The 22,829-nt window shown below is 43.1% G+C and overlaps 1 protein-coding gene across 1 annotated transcript; it reads right to left on the reverse strand.

The window, feature by feature from the left end:
• Positions 1–466: 466 nt before the first annotated feature.
• On the reverse strand, positions 467–1,390 carry LOC126095362 (uncharacterized). Its single transcript, XM_049910169.1, has one exon. It carries the CDS (start codon positions 1,388–1,390, stop codon positions 467–469), a length of 924 nt encoding a protein of 307 aa, XP_049766126.1.
• Positions 1,391–22,829: the final 21,439 nt, after the last annotated feature.

Below are 22,829 nucleotides of genomic sequence, written 5' to 3' on the forward strand. Positions count from 1 at the left end.
AGGTGTAAGTCAACTACCCTGCCCAGCAAGATCTCCGGATCTGTCCCCCATTGAGCATGTTTGGGACTGGATGAAGCGTCGTCTCACGCGGTCTGCACGTCCAGCACGAACGCTGGTCCAACTGAGGCGCCAGGTGGAAATGGCATGGCAAGCCGTTCCACAGGACTACATCCAGCATCTCTACGATCGTCTCCATGGGATAATAGCAGCCTGCATTGCTGCGAAAGGTGGATATACACTGTACTAGTGCCGACATTGTGCATGCTCTGTTGCCTGTGTCTATGTGCCTGTGGTTCTGTCAGTGTGATCATGTGATGTATCTGACCCCAGGAATGTGTCAATAAAGTTTCCCCTTCCTGGGACAATGAATTCACGGTGTTCTTATTTCAATTTCCAGGAGTGTATTTCGAACGTAGTGATGTGGCTATGGCGTTCACAGTTTGGTGACGAGTGCTGTAATCAAATTTTAGAAGACTGCTGTAGACTGACGCGATAATGCAGAGGCGCGTGAAAATGGACAGGGGCGGAGTGCGGGAGGCGGGTGCGTGCTGCCGGTACTCACATTGAGCTGCATGACGATCTTGTTGTAGGCCCAGTGCCAGCGCTCGCGGGCCGACAGCACGCGGCGCTCGGGCTTCTCGGCGGGTGGCGGCGGGTGGACGACGAGCGAGACGGGCGCCGGCGAGGACTGCTCCTCGTCCTCGAAGGACACGCTCTTCGACTTGGCCTCGCTGGACGGCGGCGGCTCCTCGCTGGGCGTGCGGCTCAGCTCGAGCGAGCCGGTGGCCGTGCCCGGCTGCGGGGGCGACGCCGCGTGCTGCTGCTGCTGCTGCTGCTGCGGGGGCGGCACGTACGGCTCGATGAGGCTGTTCTCGGGGGCGGCGGGCGGCGTCGCGAAGCGCTCCAGCAGCGCCGGCGGCGGCGGCGCCACCACGGTCGGCGAGTCGCGCCCGTAGCGGTGCTCCGACAGCGAAGACGCCTGCCGGCCCGCCGGCCCGGGGTACTTGTCCAGCTGCGTCGACGGCGTCGACCGGCCCTCGTGCTGCTGGGGCGTCGAGCGGCCGCCGCCGAACCGGCCCTCCAGCTGCGGGGGCGGCGGGTACTTGTCCAGCTGCGCGGCGGGCGGCGACGCCGGGTAGCGGTCCAGCTGCGCCGCCGACGCCGACGGGCTGAGCCCGGCGCGGCCGTGCAGCCTGGCGAGCGCGGGGGGCGGGCTGCCCCTGGAGCCCAGCTTGTCCGGCTGGCTGCCCCTGGAGCCCAGCTTGTCCATCTGGCTGCCGCCGGGGCTCGTGCGGCCGCTGTACCTGCGCGCGCACCGGTAAATCCAACTTGCCGCAACACTCACAATTTCGCTCTTACCGTTGAAAAACTTATCACCTAAAAGGAACATGTAAATCACTTATTAGTTAATTAATTAATTTAACCTTATCTATAATAATCGTGTATGGCAAAGAAATGAATTCAAATTTGTACCAACACAGGTATCGTACCCACATCTCCTGCTTATTAGGGATAAGCGTGATGCGTTACACCGTATTGGCACGGACTACCCTAGTACGTCCCTCTCAGTGATACAAATTCCATCTCGAACTCCAGCCCGTTGCTACGGATAGTGCATATGTCTAATAAGCGGGAGACCCAGGTTCGAATCCGAGTGCTGGTACTGATTTTAATTCATTGTTTTGGCCTACATCATTATCATACATAAAGGCGAGACTCAATGTGTACCAGGAATTCCAACTACATACGATCGACCTAAACTGATAAGGGCCATGAGGCCCTCTCTTACATTAGACCACTGTTTCCCGCATACAGTCTCTTCCTTTACGTCTTAGTTAAGTAAGAAATAACAATTGTAATATGACATAGAGTATTAAAATGATGTCAGTGTCTATAGAGACAATGCGAGGAAATAATACTGTCTATAAACTAATAACGTTAATACTGGTTGTATTTCTACTATTACAGCCGCTGTTGCCACTAACAGTAATAATAGTAATAATAATAATATTAATAATAATGTCAGAATCTTACTAGGTGATTTCAATGCGGAGCTAGGCAAAGAAAGAAAATGCAGGAAAACAATAGCAAACTTTCCAGCACATAAATGAAATAATCAAAATGGACGGAGACTGGTGGAATTCTGCAGGGTATTCAACCTTAAAATCATGTCAACGTATTTCAAGAAGAAACCATCGAAACAAATGTCATGGAGATCACCAACTCACTCATTTGTGAATTCCAAATTGACCATGTAGCAATTTCCTATCCAAACCACAGAGAAACTGTGAATATCCAAGTAAGAAAGGGTGCAAATGTAGACTAAGACCATTACCTAACGAGAATCAAACTACAGTTAAAACCTCAGAGGTTCACAGAAAGGAAGCCACTAATCCCAAAATTTGACACTAGCCGGATCCAACCATTTTTCACAGAATAATTAGAGAAAAAGCACTCAAACAATTGGAAGCAACTCAGAAGCAAACTAATCGAAACCGCAAAAACACTGGAACCTCTGCAAAAAAGAAAAAAACACCCTAGATGGAACGAACAATGTACACAAGCAATCCAACCTCCACAGAAAACATACAGTAATCGGAACAGCAGAAAGACTGAGAAGAATTACAAAACATTCTTGGCAGTGAGGAAAGAGACAGCTCAATTAATCAGAAAGACCAAAAGCAAATTCGAAAAGGACCAGTTACTTGAAATCGAGAAAGACTTTGAAAGAAACAAGAGGCGAAATTTTTACAAGAATTTCAAAACAAAACTCAGAGGATATCAGCCGCAAAATCTTTGCTTAAGAAAGAAACTGGGCAATTTACTCTGAACAATCAAGAAAATTACGAAGAACTTGAAAGATATTTTGAAAAAATGCTGAACTGCCCAGAACCAATACAAGGATTTCCGCCTCTGGAACCTGAATCCACAAACCCAAACTCATTTTCACCGGATGTAGAGGAAATCACCAAATAGATCACACGCCGTAAAAACAATAAATCTGCAGGTGGAGCTGGAATCCTCAAATCGACATGTCCAAATACTATAAGAGAAATCAACGAAATAATACAAGACATCTGGCAAGCAGAACGAATTCCGGACGACTGAAAAAATGCATTAATTCACCCAGTACACAAGAAAGGAGATAGATCGGATATAAACAACTATAGAGGAATCTCACTGATGTTAGTAGCTTACAGAATTCTATCCCAGTGCCTTCTCGATAGAGCACAACAACAACTAGAACCAAAAATTGGAGAATATCAGGCAGGATTCAGACCAGGCCGTTCACGTCCAGAGAAAATTCTGAAATTAAAACTGATTTTAAGACATCAGAGAATAAGTGGCAAAGATGTAGTTTGCACATTTGTCCACTTTAAAAATGCGTACGATTCAGTTGATCGTCAATCATTAATCCAAATATTTTAGATCTGAAAACATTTGCAATCGTACAACGGACATTGTCGGACACAAAATCTAAAGCCAAATTTATGGGGGAAATCTCTGAACCTTTTCTGATCAAAACAGGAGTAAGACATGGAAATGGACCCTCTCCACTGCTGTTCAACTGCGTCCTCAAGATTGTCCAACCAATTAAACTCGGTAGAGGAAAATTAACAGTAGATTGCTTAGCATTTGCAGACGATCTAGCCATCTTAACTCGCGATGTTTCAACAGCCAAAAAACAAATTGAACTCCTGAAAGAAACTGCGGAAAAAGTCGGCCTGCAAGTATTTTTTGAAAAGACAGAATATATGACTTGCAACAAGGAAGCACCAAAATTCGAGGAGACAAAATATGGCAAAATTAAACGAGTCCCACAATTTAAATATCTCGGTAAAACGATTCAGAAAAATGGAATAGAAACGAAAACCAACGAAGTCAGATGCCAAAAGATTGACATCGCTTATCGACTCACACAAAATATCTACAATAAGACATGTGTCTCCACGCACACAAAACTACATCACATTAACGTCATAAAACCAGAATGCCTGTATGGATCAGAGGCACTAATTTTAAACAGGAAAATTGACATAGAAAACATTCAGAAAAAGGGAACGGAAGATCATAATTTTAGGCCCAAAACTTGTAGATGAACAGTATCGGCTCAGAGGCAAACAGGAAATCAAACAATAATATTCACAGTGACATTAGAAAACGCAGATTAAGATTCTATGGACACATCAAATGAATGAATCCGCACACACTTAGAAAGCAACTAGTTGAATTCTATGAAAGAAGGGGTAAATCTAAAACAGACCCAATGAAATGGATTGGCGAAATCAAAACCGATCTGAAACTAGTAGGAATTACACCAGAGGATATCCAGAACAGGGAAATCTTCAGGTCCAAAATTCATAAGTGGCAAGTTAGCCAAGAGGAGAAACCAAAGAAGAAGACTGGAACAACGTGGTCTCAAGAAAGTAAAGAAGCCCACAGCAAAAGAATGAAAGAAGTGTGGGCACAAAGGAAGGCAGATGCACGCCGCTGAGTACTTTGCGCGGTCCTAGTGGGCTCAACCGCGATAAATAAATAAATAAATAAATAAATAAAGTAATAATAATGATAGTGGCAGATAGAAAAGAATTTATAGATACGCAGAATAGATGTCTTCTGATATAGCGAGCTGTGCGGAAAGGAAATTTAAGGATGCAGGAATGCAGGAAAATGAGGAAGACCTAGTAGGAAACAAGGATGTACAGGGATAATGACTATGTAACGGTACAATGATAGTCATTATTGTTGCTTCAGTAGATATGTCATTAAGTGTCTTCTGAAGCTGTAGATGTTATTCAGTTCTCTAACATAATGTGGAATGTTATTCCAGAGTCGGGTTTTTGCTACTGAGGACTTCGAGAGAGTGGGTGAACATTGGAGTGCGATGGAAAGGACTTTGCTGCAGAGGGATGTTTTTCGTTGATAAGATAGTAGAGAAGACAGAGGGTATGGAAATCTCTGCGCTTGTGTGCATGAAGCCAGGATAGCTGTGCATATCGTGGCGAAATATGATCAAAGAGTCGAAAATTACAGATGTAAAGAACACAAGCAATAATAACCAGTTAGAGAGATCGTGAACTTTCCTGGTGACGGTCTTGAAGGATAACGGCGCTTTAATCAATAACTGAAAGTATATGTATTTGTATATGTATCTTTTTCAGGTCAGGAAGGAAGACCTATTTAAATTTTTGTAGGGTGCGGCGAGATGATAATGCCTTCTTGCTGATTGAGTTACGTGCTCAGTTACATTTCAGTTTTCATCGGTTATTACTCCAACACTTGTTGCTGAGGGAGAGGAGTTAATATTTGTTCCATTTAGGATTAAAAATGGAAGGGATTCCCTTAATTTCAGGCTGACGAGCCCTGAATTACCAACCAGTACTGCTTGCGTTTCGGACGAGGTAAGCTTTTTAAGTTTTAACCCTGTATGCCGTGCCAATTCTGACAGTACATTATTAATGCTATTTGCTAGAATCTGGTAGATATGAAGATTATATCATAGCCAAACAGACATTTCGAAATCAGGTGTCGGATTGTAAGAAGTACCAAAGAGCAAATGTATGGGGTGTATCAAAATGTATGTTACAAGACATGATGGTTAGTAGACAGTTATCGTGTGAGCAGATTTTGCTAAGAAACCTTAATTTCGTTAACGCTTTCCTTGCGCCTCTGAAATGTGGAGGAGGACGTAGGCAGTTTGGACCACACAAGCTAGGCTAGGACATGCACATCTCCGTCAGTAAACACTGTTTTTTTTTTCACTTATAGAAAGTTCTCAACATGACCGCCACGACTTCGATATATTTCGTGTAACCGCAAGACCGCTACGGTCGCAGGTTCGAATCCTGCCTCGGGCATGGATGTTTGTGATGTCCTTAGGTTAGTTAGGTTTAACTAGTTCTAAGTTCTAGGGGACTAATGACCTCAGCAGTTGAGTCCCGTAGTGCTCAGAGCCATATTTCGTGTAACGCCTGATGCTGCCTTGCTGAACCCTTGGTAACATTCCCGACATGTCACAGATGAGTCCAGCTGCCATATGTATTCGTGCCATACCACCTCGTGGTGACACCACGAGTGTATTGTGCACCACAGTTTTCAATTACCCCCCAAACGAAAAACCAGTGGTGTCACGTCTGGTGAGTAGAGGCAGGCTATTGTGCCTTCACGTCCAATTCATCCGTTGTGACAGGCTTCATTGAACTGGCCACGTAGCATACTGTTAGCGTGGGCTGGAGTGCCACCCTGCTGGAACCACATGGTGTGACAAATTTCCAAAGGCAACTCGGCTAACAACCTGGGTAAGACCTCTCGAAGAAATACAAGGTAACTGGGACCATCAATTCTTATCGGCATGAGACACAGGCCTATGACATGGTCATCAATGAGACCGACCGACACGCTGACAGCAAAACGACGTGGATGGCCTCAGATACGCAGTACATTAAGATTTTCTTCCATCCGAATATGGTTATTTCTGGTGTTGGACATGCCTTTTCTAGTCAATGTGCACTCTTCAGAAAAATATAATACATCATGGAAACCGAGGATTCTGCATACTTCGTTCGAGCAGTCACTAGAAAAAGCTGAGTCAATGGGAAAAGTAATTTTGATGCGTCGCGTGACCCTTGTAGGGTTCGTAGGGACAAACATAGTGTGTGCCACATGGCTCGTACCCATGGAGTGTGCTACATTTCTTGTTTTCGTAGAAGGCTGCTCCGCAAAACGCTGACGTACAGCTTCTTCCAACGCTGTTCTGCAGCGTTTCTTCAGGCGTGCAGTGTTGTGAAGGTTAGGAGTTAAGCTGATCATTTCACATGAACGCCCCTCCAGCCTTACAGACATGGCGAGGAGTGGATGAGGCCTTTTAGGATAAAATTCTTTATACAGGTAGTAAGCTTCTCTTTTGCATTCCTTCGGGCTTTCCTGTACCAGAGAAGCACGTTTGTGTACCCTGCAATTCTGTAACGTTTCTGTTTTATGATAGCCACATGGTTTTTAACTATATATGACTGTAGTATCTGTTCCCGAAAGAACAGTTACCGTCGATGACCATGCAGCTTCGCTAGAAATGAAATGATAATTAAATTGACACCCTAGCTGCAAGCAGGCGTTGATACACTTCATTGGGGACATGTTGAAAATGTGTGCCCCGACAGGGTTCGAGTCCCGGTCGGGGCACACATTTTCAACATGTCCCCAATGAAGTGTATCAACGCCTGCTTGCAGCTAGGGTGTCAATTTCATTATCATTTCATAGCCACATGACTGACTGAGAACTACGTACTGTCTGAAACTACGGAACACAAGACAGTACTGTACTCTACCGTTGTCTACGTAACACTATTGACTGCTATATGTTTCACGTAACGAATAAAACAGTACGACGGTAAAAACTGTGGCCTCGAAATACACACACAAGTCCTCTGCTGCTGGTCTGTGTTGGTTTGCTTATCTACGTTTCCGTTTCGGAGTCCCTAATGCGGCAAGGGTCTCAGAGCGATTGCAATTTACATTGCCTCCTTGACTCCTTGCCCAGCTTGTGTAGTCGAAATTGTGTATGTTCTCTTCCACATTTCAGAGATGCTAGCATGCAAACGAAGCGTTTTGAAACATACATTTATTAGCAAACTACTCTTACATTGTACTCGTCTACCAACGACCTCACCTTGTGTCATACCTTTTGATACACCATATGGATTCAGCTCACATTGTAAAAACGACTGGCGACCCACCCTGAGTTCGCAGAACGTGTACGGCAGAACGACATGTCTGGTGCAGCCGTAATAGACTGTACACTGACGTGACAGAAGTCGTGGGATTGTGCTGAGTACACATGCAGGTGACTGTAGTGTCGCGTACGCGAGGTACACAACGGCAGTGCATTTGCGGAGCTGCCGTTTGTACGCAGGTGCTTCCGACGTGATTTTGGCCGCACGACGAGATTAACAGTCTATGAGTGAGGGATAGAAACTGGAACTAAACGCATAGGACATTCCATTTCGGAAATGATTAGGAATTCGACGTTCCTTGATCCAGAGTGTCAACACTGTGCCAAGAATACCGCATAACAGGCATTATCTCTCGCCACGGACAAAGCAGTGGCCGTCGGCCTTCACTTAACGACAAACAGCGGCGATTGCGTAGAGTTGTCAGTTTTAACAGTGAAGCAACATGTGTGAACTGACCGTAGAAATCAGTGGCTACGTACGAGGAACGTATCCGTTAGGACAGGGCAGCGAAGTGGGGCGCTAATGGGTCATGGCAACAGACAACTGACGCGAGTGTCTTTACTAACAGCATGACATCCCCTTCAGCGCCTCTTCTAGGCTCCTGACAATGTCGGTTGTACCCTACAAAGTTGGAAAACCCTCGCCCGACCAAATGAGTCTCAATTTCAGTTGGTAAGAGCTGATGGTAGGGTTATAACATGGCGCGGACCCCACGAAGCCGTGGACCCAAGTTATCAGTATGGCATTGTGAAAGCCGGTGGTGGCTCCCATAATGGTGTGGGCTGCGTTTAGAAGGAATAAACTGGGTCATTTGGTCTAACTGCAGCGGTTATTGACTGGAAATGGTTATTTTCAGCTATCTGGAGACCTTTTGTAGGCATTCGTGGACTTCCTGATCCCAAACCACTATGTTATGTCACTGAGCCACAATTGCTCGCGAATAGTTTGAAAAACGTTTTGGACAATTTGAGCGAATAATTTTCATAGCTAAATCGTCCGACATGAATCCTATCGAATAATAATAATGGAGAAGTCAGTTCGTGCGCAACATTCTCGCCACTGTGGGCAGTGTGGGTGCGGGACTTCTGACGACTTATTGAGTCCATGCCACGGCGAGTTGCCGCGCTCCGCCGGGAAAAAGGAGGTCCGACCTCGTGTTAGGCGGTATCTCGTGACTTCAGTGTATACACAAAACTTCCCCTTCAGTTATTCCATCTGTTACCGAAAATCGTCTCAAAAATTCCTAAATTAGTTCCTGAGATAAGCCATCATACAGGGACAGAAAGAAGAGGCACGGGACTTAAACATAGTAATATGCGTATACTGTGTTATCAGAAGTATTCTAACATGCCTTTGTAACTTGGAATTGACTCCTAGATGTCACGGGAGGCGAACCCGCCAGTAAAAAAGGAAGCGGGAAATATTATGTTGCCATCGAGAAGCAATAGAAGCAGAATGGCTCGCTGACTATAGTCCAGTCACTTCGATTGTAGACAAGTCTTTGGGTGACTCCACAGTAACAAATTCATCAAGGCCATTTCAACTCTTCTAAGGCTGCCCGCACCGACTGCTGGTTATGTGAATGTGAAATTGAAATGCGAGGGAACAACCGCGACTAAACCGAGACAAGGCAAACACCGTGTGCTGACGGACAGGGGCATCGAGCATTGTAAAAAAGTCGCACGAAATCAGCGGAAGGAATGACTCGCGAGTTCCTGAGAGCTATCAGCAGTCCTGCTAGCTCAGTAACTGTCCACAGCGAGTTAAGAAGGAGGGGTAGGGCGGGCGGGCAGCTGCTCGTGAGGCGCGCATTTCTGTCAGTGCTGGGCGTCGCTCGAGGTGAGGTGCCGCGTGGCGCCACTGCAGACAGGTGGCGAACGGCTCTGCCACCTTGCAGGAATTGCACCACCTCCCATTCGAAGAGAAATAGCAGCAAACAGCGAAAGCACGAAACTGGAACAGGGAGAACGCTTCTCGTGCATGGGCAGCAACCCTACCCAAACGACTAAGGTCATGGAAAAGTTTCCTCAGAGCATTGGAAAAACTAACAACCACTGATGAAGAGGCCAGGCTGTAACTATGGAGGGCTGAGACATCCCACCCCCCTGGTTGGAAAATATTTGAATCTTTACCCCCTGGTCATGACGAGAACTGGCCAATCTGGAACTCCTCGAGTAAGCTGACGTTGGGCTCGGACAGAGCACGGGTTAATCTGGAAAAAATGGGGGTGCAATGAAGAAAACAAAACTCAGTGTGCTGTGGGGATGGACACAGGCTTCAACATATGCTTCAGTGTCGACTCTGTCCAGGCACCCGCAAAGAAGATAACCTTCACCATGCGACGGAAAATACACTGGAAGTGGCCAAATTTTGGTCAAAGATTATATATATACTCTGTTGACTGTATAACCTTCCTTTTATGCGTGTTTCTGACACGAGAGTAATAATAATTGCACTCAAGCAAACGCTAAATGGGAGAGGATACGAAAGCATTTTACAGCATTGTCTGCTGCGCACAGTTGAGGAACAGTTCGGATAGGATGGTTGTGTGTATCCTGTCATAAAGCAGCATCTGTGAATTAATGGTCCTATCCTGAAACGGACTAACCTGCCCGAAGTCCCAACTTGAACCATATCGAACACTGTGGGGATGAGTTACTACAGCCAGTTGGCAGCTTGCACCAGCCTCAACATCACCGTCTTCTCTTGTTCTGGCTGTTGAGGAAGGCATTCAGCCGCCTCAGAGTTCAGGCTGCCATAAAGGACAAGGGTGGACACAACCCATATCAAAGCCCACTAATAGGTGTCCGGGCACTTTTGACCACTTAGTGTAAGACTCTTAGGAATGGAATAAATAGGAAGTGCAGCGAAGCCAAGGCGAAATAGTTTCAGAAAAATGTGAAGGAATCGAAAGAGAGTTCGGAAAGATTCATGCAGCTCATGGAAATGTCAAAATAAACTTAGGAGAAATTAATGGCAACGTTAACAATGCAAGAGGAATAATTCATTAATGAGTGGATGGGCAAATGTCTATAAGGTACATTACATGTGTAGAATTATGGTCAGTTGAGAATGTGAGTCTCACGGGAAGCGTGCAAGGGATAAGTTCCTGCGGTCGCGCTATTCATCTGTCTCCTCTGTGGCTCAGATGGATAGAGCGTCTGCCATGTAAGCAGGAGATCCCGGGTTCGAGTCCTGGTCGGGGCACACATTTTCAGCTGTCCACATCGAGGTATATCGACAACACCTGTCGGCAGCTGAGGGTTTCAGTTAATCATAATTTATTCCAGGGAAAAGCTGCACGGTCATCAACAGTCTCTCTTCTTTCGAGAACAGTTACTGTCTTCATATATATAGACGCAATATTTATTATCTGACTCAGCGTATCGCAGGATCGATGCTGACCCCACGAAAAGTGTTGAGAGAAAGAGCAACAACCTTCTGAACAAAAGTGGTTTGTTGGAGGACGTTATCAAGAGAACACCTATAGTGCTGCTCCCCCTAGGTAATTTGGCCTTCCGAAAGGAAACACAAGGAAGGGGATCCTTTCCGTAATATAGTGAGCAATGTCTACGCTCCGACATATCGTGTAGCCAAGCATCTTGCTTCTCTGTTAAGCCCACAAGTTGGTCGGTGTGAACATCATATCAGGAACTCAGCTGAACTCTTACGTCATTTGGACGGAATGCTGTTGAATGATATTTTAGTAAATTCTGATGTGGCCTCTCTCTTCACTCGTGTTACTCTGTCTGATTCGTTGCGGTTAATTGAGGGTAGATTTTGTGTTGAATTAATTAATCTCTTTCGACATGTGTTGACATCCACTTACTTTTTATTCAATGTCCAATATTACGAGCAGACAAATGGAGTTGCGATGGGTAGCCCGTTGTCTCATGTGACTGCAAATTTATTTATGGAAGACTTCAAGGAACGTGCATTGGAGTCGGCGCCATTGAAACTCGTCTGTTTCTTCAGATATGTTGATAATACTTTTGTTTTTTGGCCTCATGGTAGGGAGAATTTGAATGCCTTTTTAGAACATCTGAACTAGATCCACCCGAGCATTCGTTTTACGACGGAGGTGGATGAGGATGGTTACCTTCCCTTTCTTGACGCTTTGGTTAAGAGAAAGGTTGACGTATCATTGGGACATGCAGTTTACCGCAAACATACTCACACTGACTTGTATTTACAGGCTGATAGCTGTCACCATCCGGCTCAGCGTGGAGGGGTACTTGGTACTTTGGTACACAGGGCACATGTCGTTCCTGACGCTCAGACTTTGTCAGCTGAGCTGCCCCATCTTGAAGCCACGTTTCATCAGAATAGTTACAGTGGAAGATAGATTGAACGTTCGTTGCGCTATCGATCAGCTGTGCATCGGGTGACTGAGTCGACATCTAAATCTACTGCTTTTTTATCTTACGTAGGACGCCCTTCCAGCATAATTTGTCGTATTTTACGGAAATACGATGTGAAATGTGTTTTCCGACCTCCATCTAAAATTAGACTGCTATTGGGTTCTGTTAAAGATGGTCGTCTTGGTTTGCGTAAGATGGGTGTATATCGCATTCCTTGTATGTGTGGCATGGCGTACGTTTGTCAGACTATCAGGACAGTGGAGGCCCGATGTACTGAGCATAAACGGCACACACGATTACAGTAGCCAAGTAGATCTGCCATTGCCTAACATTGCTTGGGTATTGGTCACCCTATGTTGTATAACCATACCGAGATATTGGCATACACGTCCAGCTATTGGGACAGTGTTATTATGAAAGCTGTTGAGATTAAATTAGCGAGCAACTTTGTAAACAGGGACGGAGATTTTTGTTTAAACTCTGCTTGGAATCCTGCTCTCTCCCTTGTCAAAAAACAGAGGGACAGATTCACGGTTACCTCACCTGTTAGTTTGTAGTCTTTCACTATCGATACCTCTGACTTTCGTCATCCATCTTTGGTGGCACTAGTGTTCAAGGTGTGTGTTATCTTTCCTGCATTACACCAAGAACCGACGTTTAAATTTGCTTGTACATCGCCTGTCCGTTGTAGATTGTGCCCTGAAAATGTCGGGGTGTTCTCCTGCCGAAATATCGGCGGTCGCTGTAATTATTACCTGGCTGAATTCCCGTAAGTTGTTTGAAAAAAGGAGAATGTAGATATAAAAAACTCAGGAGCTGTTAGATGAGGTTCAGTTTGGGTTTCGCAAAGATAAGGGCGTTAAAGACTCACTTCTTCCGTTGATAACGAAAGCAGGAAAAGTCAAGACACGCTCAAAGGGCTTTCAGACCTAGAAAAAGCGTTCGATAGTGTAAAGTAGTGCAAGATGTTTCAAATTCTGAGAAATATAGGAACGAATTATAGGGAAAGACGGGTAGTATACAGCATGTACAAGAACCAAGCAGAGATGATAAAAATGGAAGAACAACAACGAAGCTCTCGGACTAAAGGGGTGTGAGACAGGATTGCGGCCTTTCGGTCCTACTGTCCAATCGATACATCGAAAAAGCAATTACGGAAATGAAAGAAAGTTTCAGGAGTATGATTCAAATTCAGAGGGAAAGAATATCGATGATAAGGTTCGCTGATGACATTGCTGTCCTCAGTGAAAGTGAAGGACTGCAGGACTTCTTGCAGAGAATGATCTACGTAATGCAACAGAATATCGACTGAGTGTAGGCCGAAGTAAGGAGAAAGTAACGAGAAGTAACAGAAACTATACTGACCATAAACTTAACATAAAAATTTGCGACTACGAAGTACATCAATTTGACGAATTCCGCTACCCTGGAAAAAAAATAACGCATGACTGACGAAAAAGGAGGACATCAAAAGCAGACTAGCACAGGTAAAGGGAGCATTCGTGGCAAAAGGAAGCCTGCTGGTATCAAATGTACACCTTAATTACGCAAAAATTTATGAGAATGCTCATTTGGAGCACAGCATTGTGTGATAGTGAACCATGGACTGCGAGAAAACCAACAAAGAAGGAATCAAGACGTTTGAGATTTGATGTTATAGAAGAATGTTGAAAACCAGGCAGAACGATAATATACTGAATGAAGATATTCTCCGCAGAATCGGCGAAGAAAGAAACATATGGGTAGCAATGACAAGAAGAAGGGGCTGGTTGGTGGGACACGTGTTAAGACATGAGGGAGTAACTTCCATGACACAAGAGGAACTTGTGGAAGGTGGAAAATGTATGGGAAGACGGAGATTGGAACACGGCCAACAGATAATTAAAAAAAAATTGTGTGTGAAATCTTATGGGACTTAACTGCTAAGATCATCAGTCCCTAAACTTACACTCTACTTAACCTAAATTATCCTAAGGTCAAACACACACACCCATGCCCGAGGGAGGACTCGAACCTCCGCCGGGACCAGCCGCACAGTCCATGACTGCTGCGCCCCAGACCGCTCGGCTAATCCCGCGCGGCAGCTAATAAAAGACGTAGGACAGAAATTCTGCTCTGAGAAGAAGAGATTGGTGAACGAAACGAATTCGTGGGGAGGCCACATCAAAGAAGTAGGAAGACCGAAGACTAGGAGATAGGTATTAATGTGTGAAAGATGTCAACTGAGGGAAAGTGCTGATTGAGAGGGAAGATACCACAGATTGGGATATGTGCTTAGACGTCAGTAGTTCCAACGGCGACGGAATGTGTGTCGTGATTGAATATGCGAGTAAAAGTGACCTCGAGTAGATGTATGGAAATAAGTTCACAATTAGCGTAAAAACAATGTGTTGTAAGCCAATTGATGCTTTCTTTGTAAAAGCATATGTAAATGTAATTTACTTTAATATAAATACGTTAGTAACTAGTAATAGCATAGTATTTTCATCCACACAGAATTTTCATGATTCAGTGGTTTTCCTATTCGCTCAATAACTGGACAATTAATTATATTTACAATATTGAACGTTAAACGATAGACAAATAAAACCGAATAGATTATATATGAAATCCGTGCACAGTTTTACTGGATTTAGGCTTACCGAGCCCGAGACTAACCGGATTGCTATGCACACTACTAAATAGAAATTCTGTGTATACGATAATATTAGCAGAAAATTCTCAGATGTTAGTTAATTCAGTACTTGGTGCTGGCGAAACTCTAAGGTCTAAGACATAACAAGGTGGCAGCAAAAGAAATCCACATTAGGAATTCAAAAACCATAATGCTGTGTACAGAACTTTGAAAGTACAACAACCCACTAGAGCGAAGCTTTTTAGAACGAAGTAACTAAAAAAGTGATAATTATCTAATTTATTAGGAGAAATAGCATTAAGGCTCAGATGAATCTTTAAAATATAGCCACACGACCGGCGTACCGTCACGTGTCCTCGAAGAAATCGGTGCTGATAATATCCAGGCTACAAAATTCAAACATCAGATTCGATGGACGGAAGTATCATTTGTTATGAGGTCGTGGTCTAGTGGTTTGCGTGGCCTACCGGTTACCTTTCCAGATCGGGTAGGAGTTTCTTTGTGCTCGGGTGCGGGCTGTTTGTATTGTCCTAACTAATTCATCTCATCTTCGTCAGAGAGACGCGCTAGTTGCCAAAGTGACGTCACGTAGAAAGACATCCATCATGCAGTGCGTTTCTCCTGGCCAGTCACGCCGCACGATCATTAAACTGCATTACGTGATGACACAGTCTCACCTCCTTAAGCAAATCAACTACGTTCACCAGCAGATGCACGACCTACGCTGAGAGGAAAGCATAGAAGGCACAAAGATGTCCTGAAACGTAGCATGATGATCTGCTTTATCAATATACAAAAGTGGAGGGCAATAGCAAACAGCAATGAACAAGCATTGCATCGTTTTGCTGACGAGGCCCACTACATTTCTAACAGGAACGTCGACTTTACGTAGTCGGTAATCTGCATGCAAGGAAGTAACGAATGATTACTTGAGGAAACACTCACCAGAACTCTGTGGTTGATATAAACGTTAGGTAACATTGTCAAAAAGTTCGCGACTTCGGATTGGATTTATACAGTCGTCAATGGACACACAGCTAATGAGGTCCCAAGGTTTCAAAGAAGACATCATACTTGTCAGCAAGCTTATGATGATAATATCTTTGGTGCTGCGAGATGTAGCGTAGTTTGCGAACTGTAACGCGCTACGGACTATAAGATGCACCTTAATTTTTAAGCAGTGAACAGCTATCAGTGTTTTTCTTAATCATACTTCAGTTACCGTATTTTATGGACTACAGGACGCACCTTAATTTTTAAGCAATTTCAAAAAAATAGCATTGTTATTATTTTTATTATTAGACTGCAAATCCGGACTAAAAAAGAAAATTCTTACTTTCAAACCGAACTGACCTTTAAAATCCCTCAAAATCGTCATCTGAAGCTTCTTATTGTTCTTGTTCTTCTTCTTCCCATTCGTCATCATCGTTGTCCTCTTCGTATAAACGATGGTCTTCGCTGCCACTGAGACCGTTACTTACGCCACACTCCTTGAAAAATTTAGCAATAACGCCTTCTCGCACTCTAGACGTAACTGTTTTATCCACTGACACACTTGTTTGATTGTAGGTCGTTTTAAAGTTAACTTCGGCGTGAATTCATATTGAGTTTGCCCGCATCTCGTGGTCGTGCGGTAGCGTTCTCGCTTCCCACGCCCGGGTTCCCGGGTTCGATTCCCGGCGGGGTCAGGGATTTTCTCTGCCTCGTGATGACTGGGTGTTGTGTGCTGTCCTTAGGTTAGTTAGGTTTAAGTAGTTCTAAGTTCTAGGGGACTTATGACCACAACAGTTGAGTCCCATAGTGCTCAGAGCCATTTCAACCATATTGAGTTTCATCTACCATCAATTCCTTCCATTTCTATCTCACATGCCCTTTAAATGATTTATGTATCGAGACATCAATAAGTTGCAATTGTGAAGTAAATCGTCCCAGAATAACAGCAAACTTTGTATTTTCCTGTCTCAGTTTCTCTTCCATAGAAATTTTCAAATGACTACTAAACTGATCTAGCAGAAGAAGGGAACTCTTCTTCGATAAAGCACCTTTCCTACTCTCCCACACTCTGTTAATCCATAATTTCATAGCAGCCTCATCCATCCAACTCTTGTCCTCTACCTTAAGAACAACACCTAAAGGTATTTCAAGAGGGTTAGGCCTTTGTTTTGCGTTTGAAAACCATAATTGAATTAAGTTTAGTACCGTAAGCACAACATGAAATAACAACCGTGTAGTGTATTTTTTCATGTCTATTTGTTTTCGTAGTTGCAGCTTTAGCACCTTTCATGGTAACAGTTCTGTTACTAGGCACATCAAATGTCATAGGAGTTTCGTATTCGCTATTTGGCTTAGTTCCATACTGGTTTCCTTTCGATGTTGAACAATAATGCGATGGAAAGATAATATTTTCTCTTCATACTCTTGTGGTATTTTCTGAGATATTACGGTTTAGGTCCGCATGCTAAATCCATGACGCTTGATAAACCTGAACACTAACCACCTCCACCCTTAAAGTCTGTTAATTTGCACTGTAGCGCTAGGTTACGAACGTGTGTTTAAATCATTTTTGTATTAATTTCAATACCATTTTAAAGGTGCCCCTGAATCTATGTCAATACGTTGTCTTCTAGCTTTGGCCATTTTGTGCTCAGTCCTACATATGCACATTTAGTCTTTCTCATTTAGCCCGCCAGTCGCGAATGTATTTTCTATTGGTGGACTGCTGAAATGCCGCCCAGTTCAGTTCAAGTTCACTGGCATCCTAGACTGCAATGGTGCACCAATTGAGGGACAGTGTTCCGGGTTACATATGTAAGTAGGCTGTTTATGTTTTCTTATTGGCAACGCTACGTAGCTCTCTGTATGAAAATCACTGGCTGTGCTGTGTGCAGCCTGTGGCTAGTTTGCATTGTTGTCTGCCATTGTATTGTTGGGCAGCTGGATGTTAACAGCGCATAGCGTTGGGCAGTTAGAGGTGAGCCGCCAGCAGTGGTGGATGTGAGGAGAGAGATGGCGGAGTTTTGAAATTACATATATTATGACTTTTGATGATATTAAGGTAAATACAGTGTTTGTTCTCTATTAAAATCTTTCATTTGCTAACTATCCCTATCAGTAGTTAGTGCCTTCTGTAGTTTGAATCTTTTATTTAGCTGGCAGTAGTGGCGCTCGCTGTATTGCAGTAGTTCGAGTAATGAAGATTTTTGTGAGGTAAGTGATTTCTGAAAGGTGTAGTTTAATGTTACTCAGGGCCATTCTTTTGCGGGGATCTTTGATAGTCAGATTGCGTTGCGCTAAAAATATTGTGTGTCGCTTTAGTGAATGTTTGAGTACGTTCAGTTTTGCTCAGATGTTTGAAAAGCAAATAGTGTAAGAGGTTTATCAGCACAGTCGTGTATAATTGTTCTAAGGGGACGTTTCATATGTCGACCCTTAGCCTAGGATACCTCACTGGAATCTTCTGATTTTTTCTTGTAGTTTGTGTATTTAGTGTAGCTTTTGTTTATTGCTAGCGCGTAATTGTAGAGAAAATCTCCTTTGTAGTTGCAGTCTTTCATTGTTGTACAGTAAAACAGTTGTGGCATGCATGTAGATTTGCACCAAGTATTTCGCAGCTGCAATTAACTAGATATTATTTTCAGTGCTATGTTAATGTGTTCTCTTATTTTTGCTGTGTTACCGTGTGAAATATTGTCACAATAATGGCGTGTGAAAAACGTAACACTAGGCTCCAAAGTAAACTGAGAAATGACAGTGAAGACGAAAGTAGTGTGTTAGCGCCACCATGTAATGAATTAACTAATGTTCAAAGTATTAATTTGGTAATTGTACATAGGGAAATGGAGCGGGCTGCAAACAATGGTGTAGACAGTGAAACAGGTAGTAAACAGGGAAGCATTATCGATCGATCGGTCGGCAACAGCTCGCCTCAGGAATTGGGAATGACAGAACACAATATTGCAAATACTGTAGACTCAGGTTTTGGGTCCTCATCGTTTTCTCAAATGAGTCAAGACACATTTTCTGCTTGTCAAAATGTGAATGTTGCTGGTGCAAATGCACTGCCGAAAAGCGTAGAGGAACAGATTCCAGACACTAATGCATTGTTATTACAATTAATGCAACAAATGGGACAAAATCTTCAAAAGTTAGACACAATGGAACAAAATCTTCACACCACGCTTGAACAAACACGTGAAGATTTAACTACTGAGTTACATAAAATAGAATCGAAATGTCAAAAAGTCTGTAATGACGTAAAAACACAAATTTGTGAGCATTTTCAACCTATTTTTTCGCGGCATGAAAATGCATTACAGAATCACGAAGCAGCCATAAAAGAACTGCAAACTATTGTTCATGAAAATCATGAGACCTCGCAAGCTAAAATTGACTCTGTTGCGTCTACCGAATCGGTTACGCAACTTGCAAAAACTCAGGAAAACTTAAAGGACACAGTAGAAAGACACATGGAGGAAATTAGTTCATTATCAGAGAAAGTAGTTGAACTTTTGGATCAGCTAAATAATTTATCTACAAAGGTAGATGATAATCTGAATGACACAAAACCGGTAGTCTTTAATGACACAGAAGAGAGCGAACAAATTAGGAAACTGAAACAAAATCTGAATCAAATTGATACGCAACACCAAAAAGAAATCCGGGAAGTACAAGATCAGCTGACACAGGCAATACAAGAATTACGTATTTCAGAGGACACTCGCGCCCCAATAAGGGAAGAGGGTCATAGAAATACGGAACAGCCACAAAATAATAACACAGGGCATTTTGGAAGTTATGAAAGAAATTGGCAATGTGCACCGAATTTTGAGATGGAACCGCCGAAGCGACGTAACAATGACCGACATGCGACTCGCCGACATGATGATTTTGACTATAAGCTGTTCATTAGTACACGTAAATTCAAAACGTTTAAGAATTCTGCCAACGACATTCATCCACAAGTGTGGCTCCATCAATTCTCTCATTGTTTCCCTCCTAACTGGTCATTGGAGCACAGGTTAGAATTTATGTGTGGCTACTTAGAGAATGAACCAGCTGTAAGAATGCGATCGGTCATTCACGATTGTCACAGTGAAGGAGAATTTTATCATGCCTTCCTCTCAGCATATTGGTCACAAGCTACACAAGACCGAGTGAAACATAGCATCATGATGACGAAACACTTTGAACAATCTGAATTTTCCAATCTTGTTAAATATTTTGAAGACATGTTGCACAAGAATCAATACCTGTCAAACCCATACAGCCCCTCAGAACTCATCCGCATTTGCTTAATCAAATTACCTGAACATTTACGCCATATTATTTTGGCAGGACGTTGCAAAGACGACATTAAAGCTTTTCAGGGACTCTTACAAGAATTAGAAATTGACACAGACAGTCGCGGGATGCGAAAACAGGAAAACAATCACTACAGATCACATCCGTCACAATTCCGTGACGACAGAAACAATAAATGGCCACGACAAGCCTATTCTTACAACGTAAATCGTGACCAAAACAGACACCACCCGTATGACAACCACTGGCAGAGTAATAGTTACAGGGAAAGATGACCTTTCCACGGTAATGACTATCACAGAGACAATCAGAGAAACAGACAATATGGGAACCAAAACAATTATTATCACAAGAAACAGAATAACTTCAGACGCAACGGTCCAGCGCGCAGTTACGATTCAGGGAGAAATTCTCCACCACGTGACCGACACGAAAGAAACTGTGTAAACTACCGACAAAACGACAGACTGAATTCCATCAGAACTGGCGAGCTTTAAACAGAGCTGGGCCCTCTCGGCAAGGCGAATTTGTGGAAGTTAGGCCTCCTAATCCCAGTAACGACACGCGCCAACAAAGAAACAGACAATGACTCACACCGCTGGCAGCCACAAGACATACTTATGAAACTGACGACGCAGCTGCCGTAGCTAGTAATTACGTAAAAATGGAAGACATTAGGGACATCTTACTCCAGGAACACGGCGTAACACGTAACAACATTGCATATCCTGTGATTCACATTACTGCAAATGACGTAAAATTTACGGCAGTACTTGACTCTGGCAGTCCCATTTCAGTAATTAGTGAAACAGCTTTTAGCAAATGCAACAAATCGAACGATAGCCACACACTTCCATTACGTAAGATTAAATTACAAGGTGCAATCTGTGGAAAAAGTGTAGATGTACGCCAACAAACCCATTTAGAATTCTTTTGCCAAAGCCACAGCTTCTCTATGAACTTTCTTATTGTTCCATTATTGTCGACAGAAATTATACTGGGAGTAGATTTTTTGAATGAATACAAAGCAGTCTTAAGCTTTCACGATGCTGAAATAAGTTTAGAGAAGGAAGGTAAGTCAATAGCTTTGAAATTTGAAGACTGGCTCTCAAATCACGATGAGGAAATTAATCGGCTTTACGTTCTGTTAGACAACAGTTCGGAATTTTCTACGGAACTAGACACTAACAATCACTCTGCAAGTACTGACAGGGATGACATCGACGGCATATTTGAAATTAATGAGTTAATTCAGAATAAAATTCAAACAATTGAGAATTGTAATGACACTGATAGGCAGGACCTTTTTGAGATTTTACAAGCACATTCCACAGTTTTTACTCACAAAACAGGAACAATCAAGGGATTTCAATACCAATTTCGTGTTCGTGTGTTAGACCATACGTAATTCCGGCGCATTATAGGGACCGTGTAAGAACAGAAATACAATCTATGCTTAATGAGGGCATTATTGAGCCTGCAGTAAGCTCATACAACAAACCATTACACGTTGTTGAGAAGAAAAATGGATCGATCAGGCTTGTCTTAGATTTGAGACAAATCAATACTATCATTATTCCTGAAACAGACAGGCCGCAGACGATGGAAGAACTTCTTCAAAATTTTAATGGTGTAAAAGTGTTGTCTTCCATTGATCTCAGATCCAGCTTTTATCAGATCGAACTTCATCCAGAATGTAGAAAATACACAGCTTTCCTTTGTTTCGGCGTTTGTTATCAGTTTCGGAAACTTCCTTTTGGTTTGAACATTTCTTCAGCAGCATTCATTCGCGGGTTAAATTCCATATTACCAGAGTTCTTAAAACGTCACATCACCTTATATGTGGACGATATTCTAATAGCAGAAGCTTCATGGGAACAACATAATCGCATCCTCAACAGTTTGTTACGTATTTTTGCAGAATCTGGAATTACAGTTAACTTGGAAAAGTCTGAATTCGGTAGGACAAAGGTGAAGTTTTTGGGACATATTATTTCTTCTGAAGGCATTCAGCTGGATCCTGAAAAGTTAGAAGCAATCAGAGCCATTCCAGTTCCATCCACAAAAAAACAAGTCCGTAGTTTTCTAGGTCTCGTAAATTTTTACCGTCGTTTTCTGAATATGCAAATTCTAGTTACACCAAAACTTTGTTCTCTCACTGGAAAAAATACTATTTGGAACTGGGACGAACAAGCACAGTTGGAATTCAATTCTTTGAAAGAAGCGTTACTTCACGCGCCAATACTAGCTCATCCAGATCTGTCACAAGATTTCTGCCTTAGCACGGATTCTTCTAAAGTCGGTCTTGGTGCCCACTTATTTCAAGAAGCCATAGAAAATGACACTACTGTTCGGAAAACCATTGCTTTTGCTAGCCGAGTGCTAACAAAATCTGAAAAAAATTATTCCGTTACTGAATTAGAAGCTTTAGCGATCGTTTGGGCATTTAACAAATTCCGTTTCTTTCTTTCTGTTAAGCACGTAAAAGTATACAGTGATCATCGTGCATTGCAATTTCTTATGTCTTCAAAATTAAATCATGACAGGTTAAAACGTTGGGCATTGTTTCTGCAAGAATTCCGCTTCACAATAGTCTACATTCCCGGCAAGGAGAACATTGTTGCGGACGCGCTGTCACGCGCACCGGCTGGGCTTGAGAAAAGTAACACAGAAGGCAACCTCGAGAAAAATTTCAGTATTCTTTACATTCAGAAAGTCGCCTTTGAAAACTTCATCACCACATCTTTAAAGGACATTGATCATGAACAAGATAAAGATCCGATTTGGAAAGACATCAAGAGC

This window comes from Schistocerca cancellata, chromosome 8 (assembly GCF_023864275.1).
Source record: "Schistocerca cancellata isolate TAMUIC-IGC-003103 chromosome 8, iqSchCanc2.1, whole genome shotgun sequence".
NCBI classification, from domain to species: domain Eukaryota; kingdom Metazoa; phylum Arthropoda; class Insecta; order Orthoptera; family Acrididae; genus Schistocerca; species Schistocerca cancellata.

What these genes read in the sequence shown, in the direction of transcription:
- LOC126095362 (XM_049910169.1), bottom strand. Translation starts at nt 1,390, where the DNA reads ATGTTCCTTTTAGGTGATAAGTTTTTCAACGGTAAGAGCGAAATTGTG.